The sequence below is a fragment of the Denticeps clupeoides genome, chromosome 6, assembly GCF_900700375.1.
Source record: "Denticeps clupeoides chromosome 6, fDenClu1.1, whole genome shotgun sequence".
Taxonomy (NCBI): domain Eukaryota; kingdom Metazoa; phylum Chordata; class Actinopteri; order Clupeiformes; family Denticipitidae; genus Denticeps; species Denticeps clupeoides.
In genome coordinates, this window is record NC_041712.1 from 19,275,029 (window position 1) to 19,291,894 (window position 16,866).

Genomic DNA, 16,866 nt, shown 5'->3' on the forward strand with positions numbered 1-16,866 from the left:
GAGGGAGGCGGGGTGCAGCGAGTGAGTGACAGGACGGGCAGCGGGAGACGGATAACATGGTTGTAGTGTTTCAGCTGCCGGATCCGCTGATGGATAGTTGACTGAAGGGAGGGGGAGGACTTGTACTGATCCTGGTTCTGGAACGAAGGAGACGTGGGGGGTTAAGAGTAGGGGTTCTATACATCAGTTGTGCAAAGGAGTGAATGCGTCTGTTTGGTGTCATCTTGTCAATCGAAGTTGAGCAAGTGAAGGAGGGCGTGCCAGGATCAGATTACAGAGTACCAATGAAATTGCACTGGAGGAAGACGTCTATGTGGAATTTCATCAGCGCCAAGAGTGGAGGTCAGGGGGGTGTAGCTGGCAAGATAGAGCAAGTTTGAAGAGCGAGGCTCTCGGCATTAATGAGGAGCGATGGTGACGGGAAGCAAACTCTTTGGCCGAGGAGGTGTAAAGACCAGGACAGAGCAGTGGAAACCAAGAGCGAGGAGGCTTTCAGTGCAGAGAGCAGATGGACGGGCTGAGGAGGTGTTGGGGTCTGGAGGAGCTTTGGCAGGAGGTCCTCTTGTAGACAGGCTCAGTGGAAAGAACTCTCCGTTTTTAATTCCCACGTTGCTCCAAGCAAATTCCTTTATAATCACTTAGCTTCTATTCAGTCTGTGGAAAGTGATATACAGACTTGTGACAAAAGGCAACATGAAGCAATGTGTGAGGTGTTCATCACCACATATTCTCCAGTGTTTACTCTGTACTCTGCCCTACCTTCCCTCATTTGGTGTTTTGTTTATGATTTGATTTGCAGTGGAAGTGGTGGTAGTAGCCTAGTGGGTTAGAACCAGAAGACCACAAATTCACTGGTTCAAACCCCACTTACTACCATTATATCTCTGAACTAGACCCTTAACCCTGAGTGTCTCTAGGGGAACTGTCCCTGTAACTACTGATTGTAAGTCGCTCTCCACAAAGGCGACTGCTAAATGCTGTAAATGGATATTATGTCAAATTATGTCAAGTTACGTACGTTATGTCATTGTAGAATAATGGTCACGAGTTTAGAGATTAGAATCTATACTTACTAATAAAACCACACCTGCCTCCTTTTCTCTTTTGTTGTTTCTCTGTGCCTTTCTAGGTAGTGCTTTTCTGTCTCCAAATCCCAGACTCAGACATCAGGGCCAGATCATTCTTCGGTCTTAAGCTCCATTTGGCCCTCATTGTCACCCATCTGTCAAATTGCCTGAGTTGGAATATCTTGGTTTCTGATCCCAGGGTCTTTTCAGCTTTCACGTTTCAGACTCCCCCCTCTCTCTCCTTCCCTCCCTCCCGCTTTCCCTCATCTGCACTTTCACACAAAGACTACAGCGGCCCCACACTGACACTCATACACAGGCACATTCACATTTTGTCACTCCTGTCACATCCTTGTCGCTTCTTTCCTAGGATTTTGCCCATGATGCCTTGGGCAGGTCAAGCAGGTAAATGTGTGGCAAGGCAGAGGTCAGGAGTGGGCGGCAAAAACTTGGAATCTGAGGAATCCGTTTTTCCCCATGACAGGCTCACGCTGACAGGCAGTTGTCCTGAAAACAGTAGGAATGTCAGGAAAGGGGTTGCCTTTTTGACAGCGCTGCCAAGGTGGCTTTTAGTATTCACAAAGAGTCACAAATGTGTGTGAATTATAAAATAAGACCCACTCAGGCAGGCATGTTTGGAATGCATAAATAAGAGGCGCTTTCCATCATAAACCTGATATTACTGGGGAAGAAAGGACAGGTGTAACTGGTTTTGATGTATACATGAAATATGCATATAAAAGTATTATGTATGTGTGTATGTGTATATGTATATAAAGTATTTATATTTCGAAATGCAGTATGCTTATCTATGCATACTTATATGTGGTGATATAAAGATGTACATACTCTCTGTCATTAACTTTTACCTTAAAGTACACGTAAAGGCACTATTTTCAAACTGGCATTGGCATCCTTATCATTGGCATCCTTTTCATGTGTATCATGGAGAAGAAAAAGGAATGACCCTTTTTCCTGGTGTTTAACTATTTCTGTCTCCCAGAGTTTTAGAATCGGAGGAGCAATTGTTAGCGTGTCACATCTGTAAACCTCATTAAATATCGCGTTCCTTTCTTGTTTTATTCATTTATTTAAATTCTGAGGATAATTTGGACCTTACACTAAACAAGTTCCACAATTTGCTCGTAGTGCTGTGCTTGGTGCCAGTGTGAAAATAGTGCCATCTACCTATCTAACTACTTTTATATCTAACTTTACTAGATGACTATAGTCTCTAATCAGATTAATCCAGTAGTTAGAAGTTACAGGGACAGTCCCCCTCGAGCAACTCAGAGTATAGTATAGGACACAATGGTAGTAAGTCGGGTTTGAACCTGTTTGTAGGCGAGTGTGTTACTACCACCCTGACTCAGTCTCTATGTGCTGTGTGATTCTTATAAAATACCTGGTCATCTGGCTTCATACTTTTTTTTTTTCTTCAGGTAAATGAAATTTATCAGGATCGCACTCTTGGTGCGCATATCAACGTGGTGCTGGTCCGAATTATCATTCTGGGATACTCTCAGGTCAGCTGCTTGGGCTCTTAGTATCTGTCACATTACATAAAGTAGAACATGTAATGGCGTCATTGTGGTTTTCTGATGCCTGATTGCTAAAATGTGTTAAGAATAAGAAATGTCCATGTGCATGAAGAAATGTGATGCAACTTTATTTTTTAATTGAATGAGGTGGTTTATACTTACACTATACTTTATGTGCTGAGTGAGTCTGACACACAGGATTCTCAGGAGGATGTAGGTAACCTTCCCCTCTGAAGGACAGAGGCACATACTTGCTAATGAAGCAGGTAGAGCAGCAAGATCCCCAGATGATCCTGCTGTCCCTTACCCCCTTCCTTCCCAGGGAGCACTGTGCATATCTCTGTTGAACGTGGCGGGGTGTGTGTGTGCCCAAGTCACATACTGTGGGCCAACAGCATGAAATCCCACAAAAACTTCCTATTTCTGTATGCCAAAGAGAACAAAAGAAAAGAGAGAGGCAAAGTTTTCCATCAAATGTCTTTTTTCATCATGCAAGATCTAGAAATAATCTTGCCCTTTTTTTCCCCCGGTGACTACTGACCAATTACATTTTTAGCTCATCTGTCCCTCAGATCTTCTTTAGTCCACTTGGACGTTTCAAACACATCATGTACATATGAACTATTTTTGCCTATGCATTTCTAAGGTCACAGATGGAACGTAGCACAGATCAACAGAAGACCCCAGAGCATCCCTACTGCCATTTGAAATCGCTGTAGAGTTATGTCTTGCAAGATTCGTCACTTCTGGGATTTGAATTTAATCATCACAAATTTTTGAATGTCTGCATCCTCCCGCTACTTTTTTTTTCTACAGGTTGGGCCATTAATATGGATACACCTTAATAAAATGGGAATGGTTGGTGATATTAACGTCCTGTTTGTGGCACATTATGTGAGGGGGCAAACTTTTCAAGATGGGTGGTGACCATAGTGGCCATTTTGAAGTCGACCATTGGATCTAACTTTTGTTTTTTCAATAGGAAGAGGTTCATGTGACACATCAAATTTATTGGTAATTTCACCAGAAAAACAATGGTTTTAACGTAACTTTATTCTTTCATGAGTTATTTTCAAGTTTCTGACCACTTATAAAATGTGTTCAATGTCACCAACCATTCCCAACTTATTAAGGTGTATCCATATAAATGGCCCACCCTGTATGTAAGCTATTATTTCGGCTATTTTCAGATGTTGAGTGTACTTTAGAAATTTTCCTAAGCCCAAGTGTTTTCCTGACAACTGAAATTTATCCATTCAAAAAGATTGTTATGTTGTTTATTTTTATATACTACAGCTCTGGTTAGAGCTGGCACTTGTGACGAGCGAGTGTGTGTTTGTTCCGTTAGTCGGTGAGCCTGATTGAGCTGGGGAACCCATCGCAGAGTCTGGAGAACGTGTGCCGTTGGGCTTTCCTGCAACAGAAGAGTGACAAGGGTGATGCGGAATACCACGACCATGCCATTTTCCTGACGCGACAGGAGTTTGGGCCCACCGGCATGCAGGGTACTTCCCATGTGATCTCACAAAAAATAGGGATTTTTTTTTTTTATAATAACATTGACAGTCTGATTGACAGTGTGGTAAAGATCACTTTTCCCTGTCTCTGTCAGGCTTTGCACCGGTGACAGGTATGTGTCACCCGGTGCGAAGCTGTACTCTGAACCATGAAGATGGCTTCTCCTCTGCATTCGTGGTGGCCCACGAGACTGGACATGTGTGAGACCCAACACTGAGCACACGCTAAAACCTCCCAGCAAACAAACTTTGATGCAACAGCCACGTTCCTCACAAAACTACACGGGCAGAGGACAAAATATTTACTTTGGAAATATTGTCATGCATGACGATTGTACAAAGATTTGTGATGTTATCTTCCTCTGCCTGTGTACACACACATCAGCATGTGTTGGGTTGGCACAGACGGGTACATGTTGGTTGGTTGTGTACTTGTCAGGCTTGGCATGGAGCACGACGGAGAGGGGAACGAGTGTGGGGATGAAGTGCCCATGGGCAGCATCATGGCACCGTTGGTCCAGGCAGCTTTCCACCGGTTCCACTGGTCCCGCTGTAGCCAGGAGGAGCTGCGGCGCTTCCTCAAGTAAGGCAGTGCCCTCACCACTGCAATGCATGTGCCCTTTTATCTGCTGCAGACTGAACTTCTGTCAGGAGTAAAGTGGCTTTATTGCATTAAAAACTATTACTGTAATTACCTAAGAGGACCTTTTATGATACATAATTACAATTACATTTATTCATTTAGATTCAACGCTGTAGAGTTCTGGCTAGTACAGTTGGTATTTAATTATTAAACATAATTATTAAAAATGATTATATTTACATTTAAGGCTTTTGTCCAGCTTAAAATATGTTCATTTGGGTCTAAATCTAAATTATAAATTTCTAGAGAAAATAAGAAATTTCTAGCATCCTCATAAATGCTCATGAGATATGTAATGTCCATCCAGTCATGGCTAATTTTGATACTGTGCTTATGCTAATATCATATGTCTGAAAGCATTATGCCGCTTTACTGTAGCACATCTTAATGGGCAATGGAACATTCCTTCCTGGGATCAATAAGAGGGTTTCGTTAATTGACCCATGATATTAGAAGTGGCATTACCTACAGCAGCCTTTTTAACTAGTCTTGTTAGCCTTTGCCTGCCAGGAGATGTGCCATGTCGGGAATATGAATAAGCTGCTGACTGTGGGATTGTTTGTAAGGCTATCAGTGTTTTATCTCAGATCAGAGCCGATCTGTGAATAAGCCTGATATCCCATGATCTGCATGAAGACCGGGAGGTTAATCGCACCCATATCAACTCATCAATGTTTGAAAAATGTTAGAGGTGAAATAGAATTGAATTGTGCCTGGTCGGTCCTCTGGGTGGTTAACACAATTTTCTCATGGTAATGTAGCGCTTATGACTGTCTCCGGGACGACCCCTTTGACCACGAGTGGACAGAGGTTGGCCGCCCAGGGCTCCCTGGTCTCCATTACTCCATGAATGATCAGTGCCGTTTCGATTTTGGAATGGGCTACATGATGTGCACCGCGGTGAGTAAAAGCACGCCAACACATACTTCAATAGTCCACATCACAGGTCAGAGGTCATTACACTCACACTGCCATCATTCGTTAGATGTGGCCGCTAATAGGAATGGAAATTACTTTATGGTTTAAAGTGTTTTTCAGATGTCTGAATGCATTTTGTGTTTTTACAAGACTACTGTGTAAGACAGTTTTTCGGAAGCATGTGGAGTGTGTGTGGATGCTCTAGTTTCTGTTGAACCAACCTGGATCCTGCACTGTTCTGCATAGCAGAATAAGTGGAAAGGGTTTTGTTTGATATTAGTACGATTTATGATGATCTGAGGGCCGGGTTCCTGCAGAGCCAGAAAATTCTTTTGTCTCGAGCTCTCGCTTTGCCAGCATGGTTATTTGCAGGACTTTGTTTTGGATTAAAAGTGACTCTGTGTTGCAGCCTGGGGTTGGCTGTATGGTGCGTAGGGCTGGGCAATATGGCCTAAAATTATATAACGATATACTCATGATATCATTTTATCATTCATGATAAAAGAATGATAATTTTTTAACCAAATACAAAATGCTGTCCCTGTGTTGCTATTTCTCAAGAAAAAATGCTAATTATTATTTTATGATCAGATCATATACAAGCAACACATGAATATGATCTGATCACCTGAAAAAAAAAAGCTTGATTACATTTTTCATTGGTGTCCTGGTCTGGTGCAAGGGCAGATCGATAATGTTGTATGAGCAGCCTTGGAAGTGGGGATGGTACCTTGATCAATGGGACCTCAGTGGCACCTTGACTCAACCTTTCAGTTACAGGTCTGCTTCCTTGCCCGCTAGGCCACCGCTTCATGTAAACAAGTGATTTGCTCAACATAGTGTGGAAGGCCTTTACATTTTTATATTGCTATTTTGGGATCTAAATGAGATGTAATGTGTGTATTGTGTGTTTAAAGATATTAACTTACGGCATACCTGCTAAAAACAAATGACGAGAATGCATATTACTGCTTTGGGATGACATTCAATATATATTAAAATATATATTAAAATATATTAAAACTCTAAAATATATCATGATCACAATAATCTTAGATTACATTGCCCAGCCCTAATAGTAAGCACACTGGAACATTTTACTGTACTCTCTTGTTAAACTGTCTCCTTAGCTGCAAAGAGTGGCCCATTCATCAAAGCAGGTAAGGTATCAACCAATCCCGCCCTACCCTGGTATGACATGGGTGTTCAGGATTTTCGGCTTTGGTCTCTTATGATCCTTTATCAGCCTCTTTGAGTGAAGAGAATTGTGTGATCAGGTGATTGCAGGCCTGTCCCTCGTGTCTTACTGTTTGACCTGTAGGCTCTGCAAATCAAAATGCACGCAAGCACACATGAAAAGAACATTTCGCTTTATGTTTATTTTGTTAAGTCTTTCATATCCATGCCATGTGGTATATTTATTAAATGTTCATTGAGTGTTGCAGAGTGTTCTAAATGAGAGTTTACTTTGATGTCTGCATACTGGAGGCAAGAGATGTTACTACAAGAAATGTGTGAAAGTCCCTCTTTAGAGACTGTCGCCCCAGCGCATTTGGAAACCACCGCACGTTGTGCTGGATGAAATCTCTGTACAGCTGTAAACAAGCAACTAAAATCATGCATTTCTGTAGCTAGCATGTTTCGTCTTCTATGAGAAGTGAAGCAAACACGTCTGTGCAGTTTACATATTTGGAATGAAAGGTGGATTGTATTTTTAATGTGTCATCTTGTATCATATGTTCAGTTATTTGTTGTATTTTTGTGTGGTTTTTTTTTTTCGTGGCTTATTAAATTTGATCTTGGCACAAGACTGATTGTCACACACTGGACATTCACAAGGAATCCATGTTCTCCCAGGCAGGATTGCATATACAGAACAATTTTAGTGTATTAGTTCATTAGGCGGAGATGCATTAGGTGTGTCCAAGGTGTTATAATTAGAGAGTGCTTATAAAGTACCTGACTCCTTCCTTCCAGAGCTGACGTATGCACAGGTTCCACCCTTTAGCCCTTGACTGATAGATTAAAGGAACTCATTAGCTGGAGTGTGCTTTCAGCCAGTTTCCCTTAATTAGTGGATCATTTGATTCCCCCGAAAAGCCTGTGCATGCTGTACATCTCTGTGAAGGGTGTCAGACTCCGCTGGGTTAAATGTTAAGACACTCCCTGTTGCGTGGGTATGAGCAGAACTGGGTCAAAATCTCTGATTATCTTTCATTTGCACTGTCTTAGAGTTCAAAGAAGTTAAGAGTTGTCTGTCTAATAATGATTCTAATATTTTTTTCATATGATGGATATATAAATATATAATTTCTGGCAACTTCATTAGAAACACTTATAAGGTTCCTACACCTGTGTTAAGCTAAATTGTCCAGTGTTTGTCATCTTCTATTTCATCATTATATATGTCCATATTGTCTCAATATCACAAAATTAGTATATTTAAATTTAATTGTTCAATATAACTATGATCAAGTTAACTCTCACTTAATTATAAATAAGAGTTAATAATTAATAAATATGTAATTGATATTTTCATTGATTATGTGGAAATAATCAATATGGTTAACACGGTCATATATTAGCATATCATATACTATGCATTAAACAAATCAACAAGCTAGATGTCTCTAATAAAGTGGCCGGCAGTATATAGTCCAATGTGTAAACTGCAACTTACCTCCCCACAGCTGTATGTGTGAGTGTGAGCATAACTGTTTCTTTTAGTACAGCACCTACGACCCCTGCAAGCAACTCTGGTGCAGCCACCCAGAAAACCCCTTCTTCTGCAAGACCAAGAAGGGCCCGCCCATTGACGGCACCAAGTGTGATTCAGGAAAGGTAGACTGGAAAGTGCCGCTTCCCTCTTGCCACTTTCTCTCTTCATTAGCATGGCCACGTCCGAATGCAGCAAAAGCATTTCCACAGGGACGATTAATAAAGTTATTATGAAATTCATAAATTATAAATATCTCTAGCCCCAGCCCTGTCTCTTAATCTGTCTCTCAGCCACTCTCTTGCTGGCAATATTGCCGTCTTCTTTTATGACTCTTTAGTGCACTCTACTGTACTCATCACTACATTACTGGTTCGACGACATTATGTAAAGAGCTGTATGTGGTGTATGGATTTTAGCACTGCTACCACTCAAATTTATTTAAAAACGGCATGATTTGCCGCTTCTGTTGGCAGCAGTGTCCCCTTCAGTGACGAGTTCAGTGGGCTTTATTTGTGATTCGATGGTGCATAACTCTGCTAAGTCCTTAATAATTCCACTTTAATGTATCATCCCTGCCCAAACCAATTTGCCATTCCACAATGTTTTTTGTGGAAAATTTATATATCATAATCCAGTGTCCATAATTTAACATAAAAACAGGCCAGTTTCTTCAGGATAAGATGAAAAAAGATGTCAGTGACAACACAGTGGTACCTTGGTGGTTAGCGATTCGAACCGGCAACCTGCTGATTACGGGGCTGCTTCCTTACCCGCTAGGCCACCACTGGCACAAATTTATTCCGTGGTCACTGAAAGTAACGTTAAATAAATCCGGGTATGACCGCCCTGGGCAGGCTACCCTTTCTGCACATTGCCATGGTTACATTGTACGGCTGCTTTTAATGGCTGGCATATGCATTTGGAACAGTGATTTAATTTGACATGAACTACATGTGTGTCATACAATTTTAATGCACACTGTCCAGCCAATCAGAACTGAGCTACCCAGACTGTGGTATTCTGCTTCTGCTGTTTCTTCTTATAATTATTTCATATTGTTTTTATTAGTAGTATGTATTATGACCCACTATTTGTGCTTTTTATATTTATTTTTTTATTTGTGCTTTTTTGTGTATTTATATTTGAAATGTATGTCCTTATAATGAAATCTATTAGTACCTGCATATATAATACATATATAAATATGTATTTTTGTATGTTTTTGTTTTACTAGCACTGCTTTAAAGGCCACTGCATCACACTGACATCAGATATTCTGAGGCAGGATGGGAGCTGGGGTCAGTGGACAAAATTTGGCTCCTGCTCTCGCACCTGTGGGGGCGGCGTGCGCTTCCGCACTCGGGAGTGTGACAATCCAATGTGAGCATCAGAAAGTGGAATTTCAATTAGAGCAACTGAATGAAAGATGCGGGCAGATTCCGTGGCTCTTTTACTTTACCATTCCTACACACTGACTGTGTATTATAATAATTACAATCATTTGAATTATTAGAATAAAAAAGATTTTTAAGGTCAAGCATCCATAAGCTTTTGATATACCTACTGACTTTATTTATTTTTGATTTAGAGTTTTTTATACTGTATTCAGATTAATTTATTTAGTTTTTACTATTGTAATTATTTTACTCTCTATTTTAACATTATTATACTGTCTTTTGTCTCTAGCAGTAACCACACAAACAATTTCCTCTGTGATAAATGAAGTTTTTCTAATTCTTATTCTGATTCCTACCATCTTCCAGGCCAGCCAATGGGGGGCGGACCTGCTATGGTAACAACTATGAATTCCAGCTTTGCAACACAGAGGAGTGCGATAGGCCCTTGACTGACTTCAGAGAGGAGCAGTGCAAGATGTGGGACCCGTACTTTGAGCACCAGAACACCCTTCATCATTGGCTGCCCTATGAGCATTCTGAACGTGAGTAATGTCCCGACGGAGGGCCAGGGGCCTCATTTTGGACGTTAAACATGAGGGCTGAAAGTTTGACGACGGACCTCTCTGGAATCTCCCAGTCCCAGTTAATGACAATAACATCGTGAATGTAAACAGTTTGCCATAATGTTGCATTTTAAAGAGCAAATGGAGTATTGCTGCAGTCCAAAATGTCCTTTTTTTGAGCTGTAAAGTTAAAGCCCTCTGAGAGATTTACTTTTCCTACCTCTCAATTTTCTGGTAAAAAAAAAAAAACACCCCAGTGGACGTCGGCTTTATGGCACACGTGCAGCAGCGGTTCTCCTGATGCTCACATTCTTCTTGGCTGAGTGGCAGAGGCTATCGACCACCCCCACCTCCCCATTCCCATCCCCTCCAATCCTGGATCTGTCCTCAGGGCCGCTTTAACCTCCTTCATTACGTAACGCTACCAGAGCCAGAGTTGAGCTCAAACAGGGGGGGGGGAAGCCACCAGGCCCCTAAAATGAAAACTACCCTACCTATACCTCAATTTAAAACCTGAGGAGAAATCTGCTTTGCTTTGACACATCAAATCAAATCACTTTGGCGATTATTTTCCCTTCCCCTTGGTCAGAGGTAATCGATTTGGCCCAAAGCTGATTGATTTTTGGAATAGACTAAGAATGGACTGGGCCTTGTGTGGAAATGTGATTAATCAGCATCAACATCTCCAGGATTGCACCAAACCTGGATGACTGTTGCATCATGTGACACGAAATTACGTCTCTCTGCAAATAAACCCTTTAGTTTTCACTTGTTTGACGCTGCACTCAGAAAGTGTGCTTGTCAGTGCTGCAAAAATTAAAGACACTTTTGGTGATATCGTCATCTTAGGATGGGCGTTTGGTCATAAACCTGAAGGGGTCGAAGCCTGAAACAGATAAGGGCAAATCCAGGAGAATAGTCAAGGCAAGGCAGTCATCTTGAAGCAGTAACCCGTCGAGAAAAGGCTGGCAGCAACAAAGGGTAGAACCACGTTGATGAAGGGGCGAGGTTCCAAGATGGCGTTCATAGTGCATACTGGCCCTGTCCGTGTCTGCCCCTGCGTTTGCACTTTTAACACTGTGGCTCTGTGGGTAGGTCCAGCTGCTCAGGCCATGTGTCGATGTTATGGTATTAATAAATTCCCAATTCTGTCTCCAGCGGATGAACGATGCCAGCTGCATTGCCAGTCAAAGGAGACAGGCGACGTGGTGTCCATGAAAAGAATGGTGCATGATGGGACACGCTGCTCATACAAGGACGCGTATAGCATCTGCGTGCGCGGGGAGTGTGAGGTAAACATCAGCGGTCTTCTCCCAGTGCATGGTGGGAGTGAAATGAATGATATTAAATGTATTCCCCGCAAAGCTCCATCTGCCTCTGAGTGCCTCAGTCTTATTTATTATGGGGGATGTTTTCCACCCTTTATGCCCTGCCATGCACTTTGTGTAGCCTCATCGGCAGCTGCCACCTCCTTCTGACACTGACACATCAATTTGACCTCTGACATCTATATCCTGGTCGGCCCTGAAGTCCCAAAGCCCTGAAGGTTTCTGTGTTTGTCCCTGTGTGTCGTGGCTGTCAGACGTTTGGAACATGTTTCAGCATACGTATGTGAGCAGGCTTTAATCAGAGCCTGCATTTACACTCAGCCGCTTTGTGACAGGTTCACATTTATAAATGTCATTGGGAGTACTCACAGTTAAATGCACATACACACAAAACACACAAAAACACAGACAGGCTCATTTAATCTTCTCTCTGCAAAAGAAGACACAGAGGACAAATTAAAAAATCCCAACATTGTGTCTTATTAAAGTACAGGATAGCATGTTACAGACTACGGGGATGGACAACAACGATATTGCCTCATTTGCCATTCTGATGATGGTGGTGGAAACAGATAGCATTAGATGAAACTTTACTGTAAATTTGTGTATTATTATGATCATTATTAACAAGCATTCCTTAAGTCTACGGTTTTACATATTTTATATTTCTGACTTTTTACAATTACAATAAAGCACTTTGAATGGCAGCAGTGGAAGGAGACAAGTGGACTCAAACCAAAGTTTGTCCAAACATCGATTGAGCGTTTGTTTGCAAATTTGCCGCCCATCTGCATGTGTCTGTTGTATTGTCTGTCTTTAACATGGACTTTTAATTGTAAATGTCAAATATCTGCAGAAAGTGGGCTGCGATGGAGTCATAGCTTCGGAGATTGAGGAAGATAAGTGTGGTGTCTGCGGAGGAGACAATTCCACCTGCAAGATCGTCAAGGGCAACTTCACCCGCAGCACCAAGAAACAAGGTGGGCGTCTCAGTATGATTTCAACAGTACTGTCTTCTCCAAACAGCAACCACACATTTCATTTTGGTGGTTGTAGCCTAGTGGATTGTCTGAACCAGGTTCAAACCCCACTTATTTCCCCTAGTGGGAATGTACCTGTAACTACTTATTGTAAGTCGCTCTGGAGAAGGGTGTCTGATGAATGCCGTATAAAGTACTTTTTTTCTACTCCCCCTTTTTTTCAGGTTTTCTCAAGATACTTGAAATCCCAATGGGAGCACGACATCTGCTGATCCGAGAGTTTAAGGGAACTCCTCATATTCTTGGTATGAAAAGCTGAAATATTGGTTAATAATAAAAAAAAATTAAAAGTTGTAAAAGTTAATAAAACTTTTTTTTTCTTTTGCTCATGAACAATTGACATATTTGCATTACATTTACGGAATTTTAAAGTCAAGATTGTGCAAGATATTTTTTTTTACCTTCATCCCAGCCGTGAAGAACCAAGCGACAGGTCAGGTCTTTCTGAACAATGAGAATGATTTCCCAGAGACTCGGATGGTCATAGAGAAGGGTGTGGAGTGGGAGTACCACAACGACGATGACATGGAGACAGTTCAGACCACAGGACCTCTCAAATATGCTGTGCTCATCATGGTGAGTATGACATTTCTGTAGGAAGTCTATGTCATGTTTGTTGGACCATATGTCTGGAAGGACGGTTTATGTAGGAATCTATTCTAGGCTAGTGTCAAAATGTCAGTAGTGTCAATTAATTCGCTGATTCCTTGGCAGTCTCTGGATGTGTAGATAGTGAGAATAATTCTATGAAATTTGTAATAGTTTATAAATAAATAAATAAACATGTTTTTACATGGTTGTAAATATCGAGATTATACCCATTAAGCAGTGTCGTGACATCAGCATCCACCACTGGGGTGTAGTGCACAAAGGGATTAATGGATGAAATTTTGTCAAGTGCCATGTGTAAATGAATCGGAATGTTAAAATGGCTTTTAAACATTTGCTTATAAGTTCAAGGTATATAGCATATTGCTGTTTTTCTATTTTGGTTTTTGCTTGAATGAAACTGTCTCCTGCAGGTACGATCATACAGTGACTCGAAAGTCACCCTCTCCTACAAGTACATCCTGCATGAAGGGCTGCAGTCCTCTTTAGAGAACAATCTTCTGCAGGAGGACAACGTCTACTTCGAGTGGGCGCTCAGGAAGTGGTCTCATTGCTCCAAGCCCTGTGGGGGAGGTGTGTTTGTGTATGTTAACTCACTTAATACCTGGATCTGAAACCTTATCCGAAACACAGACAACCACTAATCTGAGTCTTTTTACATTTTAATTACCATGCCCGGTAATCTGGTGATCGAGTGAGGTTCTACTTCATTGTTGACATCATATGAACCACAGATGTGCATAAATTACACGCAATGTGAATTTGGAGTTCAGTCAAGTACTGATTTCAGGTTCATTTTGGTATTTTTAACTGTAATGATGGAACTAATATTGCTTATAATTTTAAAGACATCCATCTTCTATTCAGTAAACCACATTTTAACTAAATTGCTGCAGCAATAAAACATCTTGTACAAAATTCTGAGACTGCGTGAGGCACAATTGACCCGCAACATCTTGTATACATATTCATACCAGTTTTTTTTCTGTGCAGGTAAGCAGTATACACGTTTCGGCTGCAGACGAAAGTCAGATGGAAAGATGGTCCATCGTACGTACTGCAGTAGCATTTCCAAGCCTCGCGCCATCGGACGGGCGTGCAACCTCAAAGAGTGTTCTCAACCAATGTATGTGTTCTCAGAATAATGCAAAACATTCTGAATACCGTTAAAGTAAAGTGTGTTTTTTTTATCCGTGACGTGCATCTCAGCTGGGTGATCGGGGACTGGGAGGCATGCAGCAGAAGCTGCGGGAAGACGGGATATCAGGTGCGCTCCGTGCGCTGTGTGCAGCCCCAGACAGACAGCACACTGCGCTCCATCCACACCAAGTACTGCAACGACCAGCGACCTGAGAGCAGGCAGCCCTGCAACAGACAGCTCTGTCCCACACAGTGGAGGACTGGACCCTGGTCCCAGGTCTGTGTGTGTATTTCTGGTGAAAGTCATTTCAGATAAAGGAATTTATGATTCATGTAAAAAAAAAACTCGAATGACATTTTCCGTGATGCATTTTCCTCAGCTTGAATTTGTGTGTGTGTGTGTGTGTGTGTGTGTGTGTGTGTGTGTGTGTGAGCTTTGAGATGAGACTGATTTTGTGCTCTTTATTTAGTGCTCGGTAACGTGTGGTAATGGAACTCAAGAGCGGCAAGTCCAGTGCACCATAGGTGACAACTCCGTGGGTCAGTGCATGGGTCCCCAACCAGAGACTAGCAGAGCCTGCCAACCATTCCCCTGCCCCAGTAAGTGCCGTCTGCATTGCGTCAGGTTTTCTATTGTGCAGCACAACTTTGGATTAATGTCCTGTTTTTTTTTGTGGTTATATCAAGGCAGATTGTGATTGCGCCTAGAATGGCAAACAGAATAAAATCTCATATGATCCCCTGCAGTGGACCTTTATTAGATAAACCATGAGACAGGTGATAGGTCAAAAAGTTTAATTTGTTCGCATTATAATGTCACCCCCCGATGTAGAAAAGTATTTAGTTATATAAAAATTATTTTGGCATAATATTGAAATGTTGTAGACTACCTCTGTTACCTCTGTTATTCTGGGCTACTCTAAACAATTTTTTTGAACATAATAGAAATATTATTCTCCAATTTTGATAATACATTTAAAAAGAAGACTTGAAATTAGAGACTCTGCTGTTAAAAGGTTCTGTTGTCCCATTGTGTGAATGTAATGCATTGTCTTTTTTTTCTGTCTGTGCTCCCAAGACCACACCAGAAACTTCCTGATCCAGTGGCTCTCCCGGCCAGACCCGAAGGTTCCAGTGCCAAGGATCCCCTCAAGTAAATGCCCTCTGTTCAGCTGCCAGTGCCCTGTGCGCTGCCTGCCTCTCCTGGCCTGGACGCTCCCTCTCTCTTTGTCCCTCTGTCTGCCAGGCGGCCTGCCTTGACTCACGCCGGCTGTGCTCCTCCTCTCGCCGTGAGAGTCTGAGACCTTCTCGACTCCTCTCCCTCCGCAAGGGGGTCTGGAGGCTTTTCTGTGCTCCTCTTCCTTTTTCTAGGAGCCTGACCTCTTTCACTCCCATGTATGGAGTAAAGGGGTGTTGCTGCTGCTCCTGTCTCTTGAGGGTGTCTCTGGCTCTGTCACTAACACCTACTTCTCTAGGGCTTTTTGGTGGCAAAGTTGCCCATGGATACCGGTAGATGGTTTGTTTTTTGTGGTGGACATCTTTGGAATGTGAAGTTGCCCCCAGTTGGTGGTTGTATCATGCAATGCAGAGTGAAGTCTGAAACTGTGGTGGTTTATTAATTCGCTCTTAGCGAGCGAAACCTCTTAAACGTCAAGACTGTTTCCGTATTCATGCATTTTTATTACTTGAAAGCGAGGGCATTTAGCTGCTGATCTGGGTGCTCTTCATCACGGTAGTCTGACAGAAGCAGGCATTTTGGTCCGAACTGAAAAGCGCACAGGAAATAGATTTCCCCATTACCTCCATCACGACGTGTGTTAAGATCAATTCCATTCTTTTACTAAAATATGCACTCATATTTTCAGCAATTCATTATGGACATCTCTCCAACATACCTCATGCACGACTTCTTCTCATTTTTGCCTTATCTCTTTACACGCGCGTGTGTCCGTGCTACTGTACAGGCAGCTATGAAGGTTTAAGAAGAAAACAAATATGAATCTGTTTACAACAAAAAGGTTTCACAAACATCCAATGTGACAAATCACAATCACTCGTTTATACATCATGACTGTTGACTGTTGTAAAATTGGAAAATGCATATAGTGGCATTGTATATAAATATCAAATAATGTTGACTGTATTTAATTCGGTATTGATGACTGTTATCGCTTTAATTATGTAACAATGACTATATTCTACAATCTAGTTTAATATTTTGTGGCTACAAATGTTGCACCTGGATATAATGCTTTACAATATCCAGACAGATCTTATTACCAGGGAAAAACATATTTCTTTTTTTCTTTCAGTGAGAAAATGGAAAATGGTGAATTGTATTGTTGAACTGTATTGAAGTATAAATGTCAGGGCATTGCTGTCAA

The 16,866-nt window shown here is 41.7% G+C and overlaps 1 protein-coding gene across 2 annotated transcripts in view; it reads left to right on the top strand.

Annotated features, from left to right (window-relative positions):
* The window catches only part of adamts2a (ADAM metallopeptidase with thrombospondin type 1 motif, 2a), a 48,584-nt gene that overhangs the window by 28,684 nt on the left and 3,034 nt on the right, over window positions 1-16,866 (top strand). The window contains exons 5-22 of one of the 2 annotated variants that reach the window (XM_028983357.1): window positions 2,510-2,593; window positions 3,957-4,113; window positions 4,221-4,326; window positions 4,565-4,708; window positions 5,530-5,668; window positions 6,817-6,846; window positions 8,414-8,527; window positions 9,640-9,785; window positions 10,169-10,344; window positions 11,524-11,657; window positions 12,550-12,673; window positions 12,898-12,978; window positions 13,146-13,309; window positions 13,756-13,915; window positions 14,336-14,468; window positions 14,552-14,759; window positions 14,953-15,082; window positions 15,561-15,635. In XM_028983357.1, coding sequence (XP_028839190.1) covers window positions 2,510-2,593; window positions 3,957-4,113; window positions 4,221-4,326; window positions 4,565-4,708; window positions 5,530-5,668; window positions 6,817-6,846; window positions 8,414-8,527; window positions 9,640-9,785; window positions 10,169-10,344; window positions 11,524-11,657; window positions 12,550-12,673; window positions 12,898-12,978; window positions 13,146-13,309; window positions 13,756-13,915; window positions 14,336-14,468; window positions 14,552-14,759; window positions 14,953-15,082; window positions 15,561-15,635 — 2,305 coding nt within the window. The remainder of the gene's footprint in view (window positions 1-2,509; window positions 2,594-3,956; window positions 4,114-4,220; window positions 4,327-4,564; window positions 4,709-5,529; window positions 5,669-6,816; window positions 6,847-8,413; window positions 8,528-9,639; window positions 9,786-10,168; window positions 10,345-11,523; window positions 11,658-12,549; window positions 12,674-12,897; window positions 12,979-13,145; window positions 13,310-13,755; window positions 13,916-14,335; window positions 14,469-14,551; window positions 14,760-14,952; window positions 15,083-15,560; window positions 15,636-16,866) is intronic. The other variant, XM_028983358.1, reaches the window with a different exon arrangement.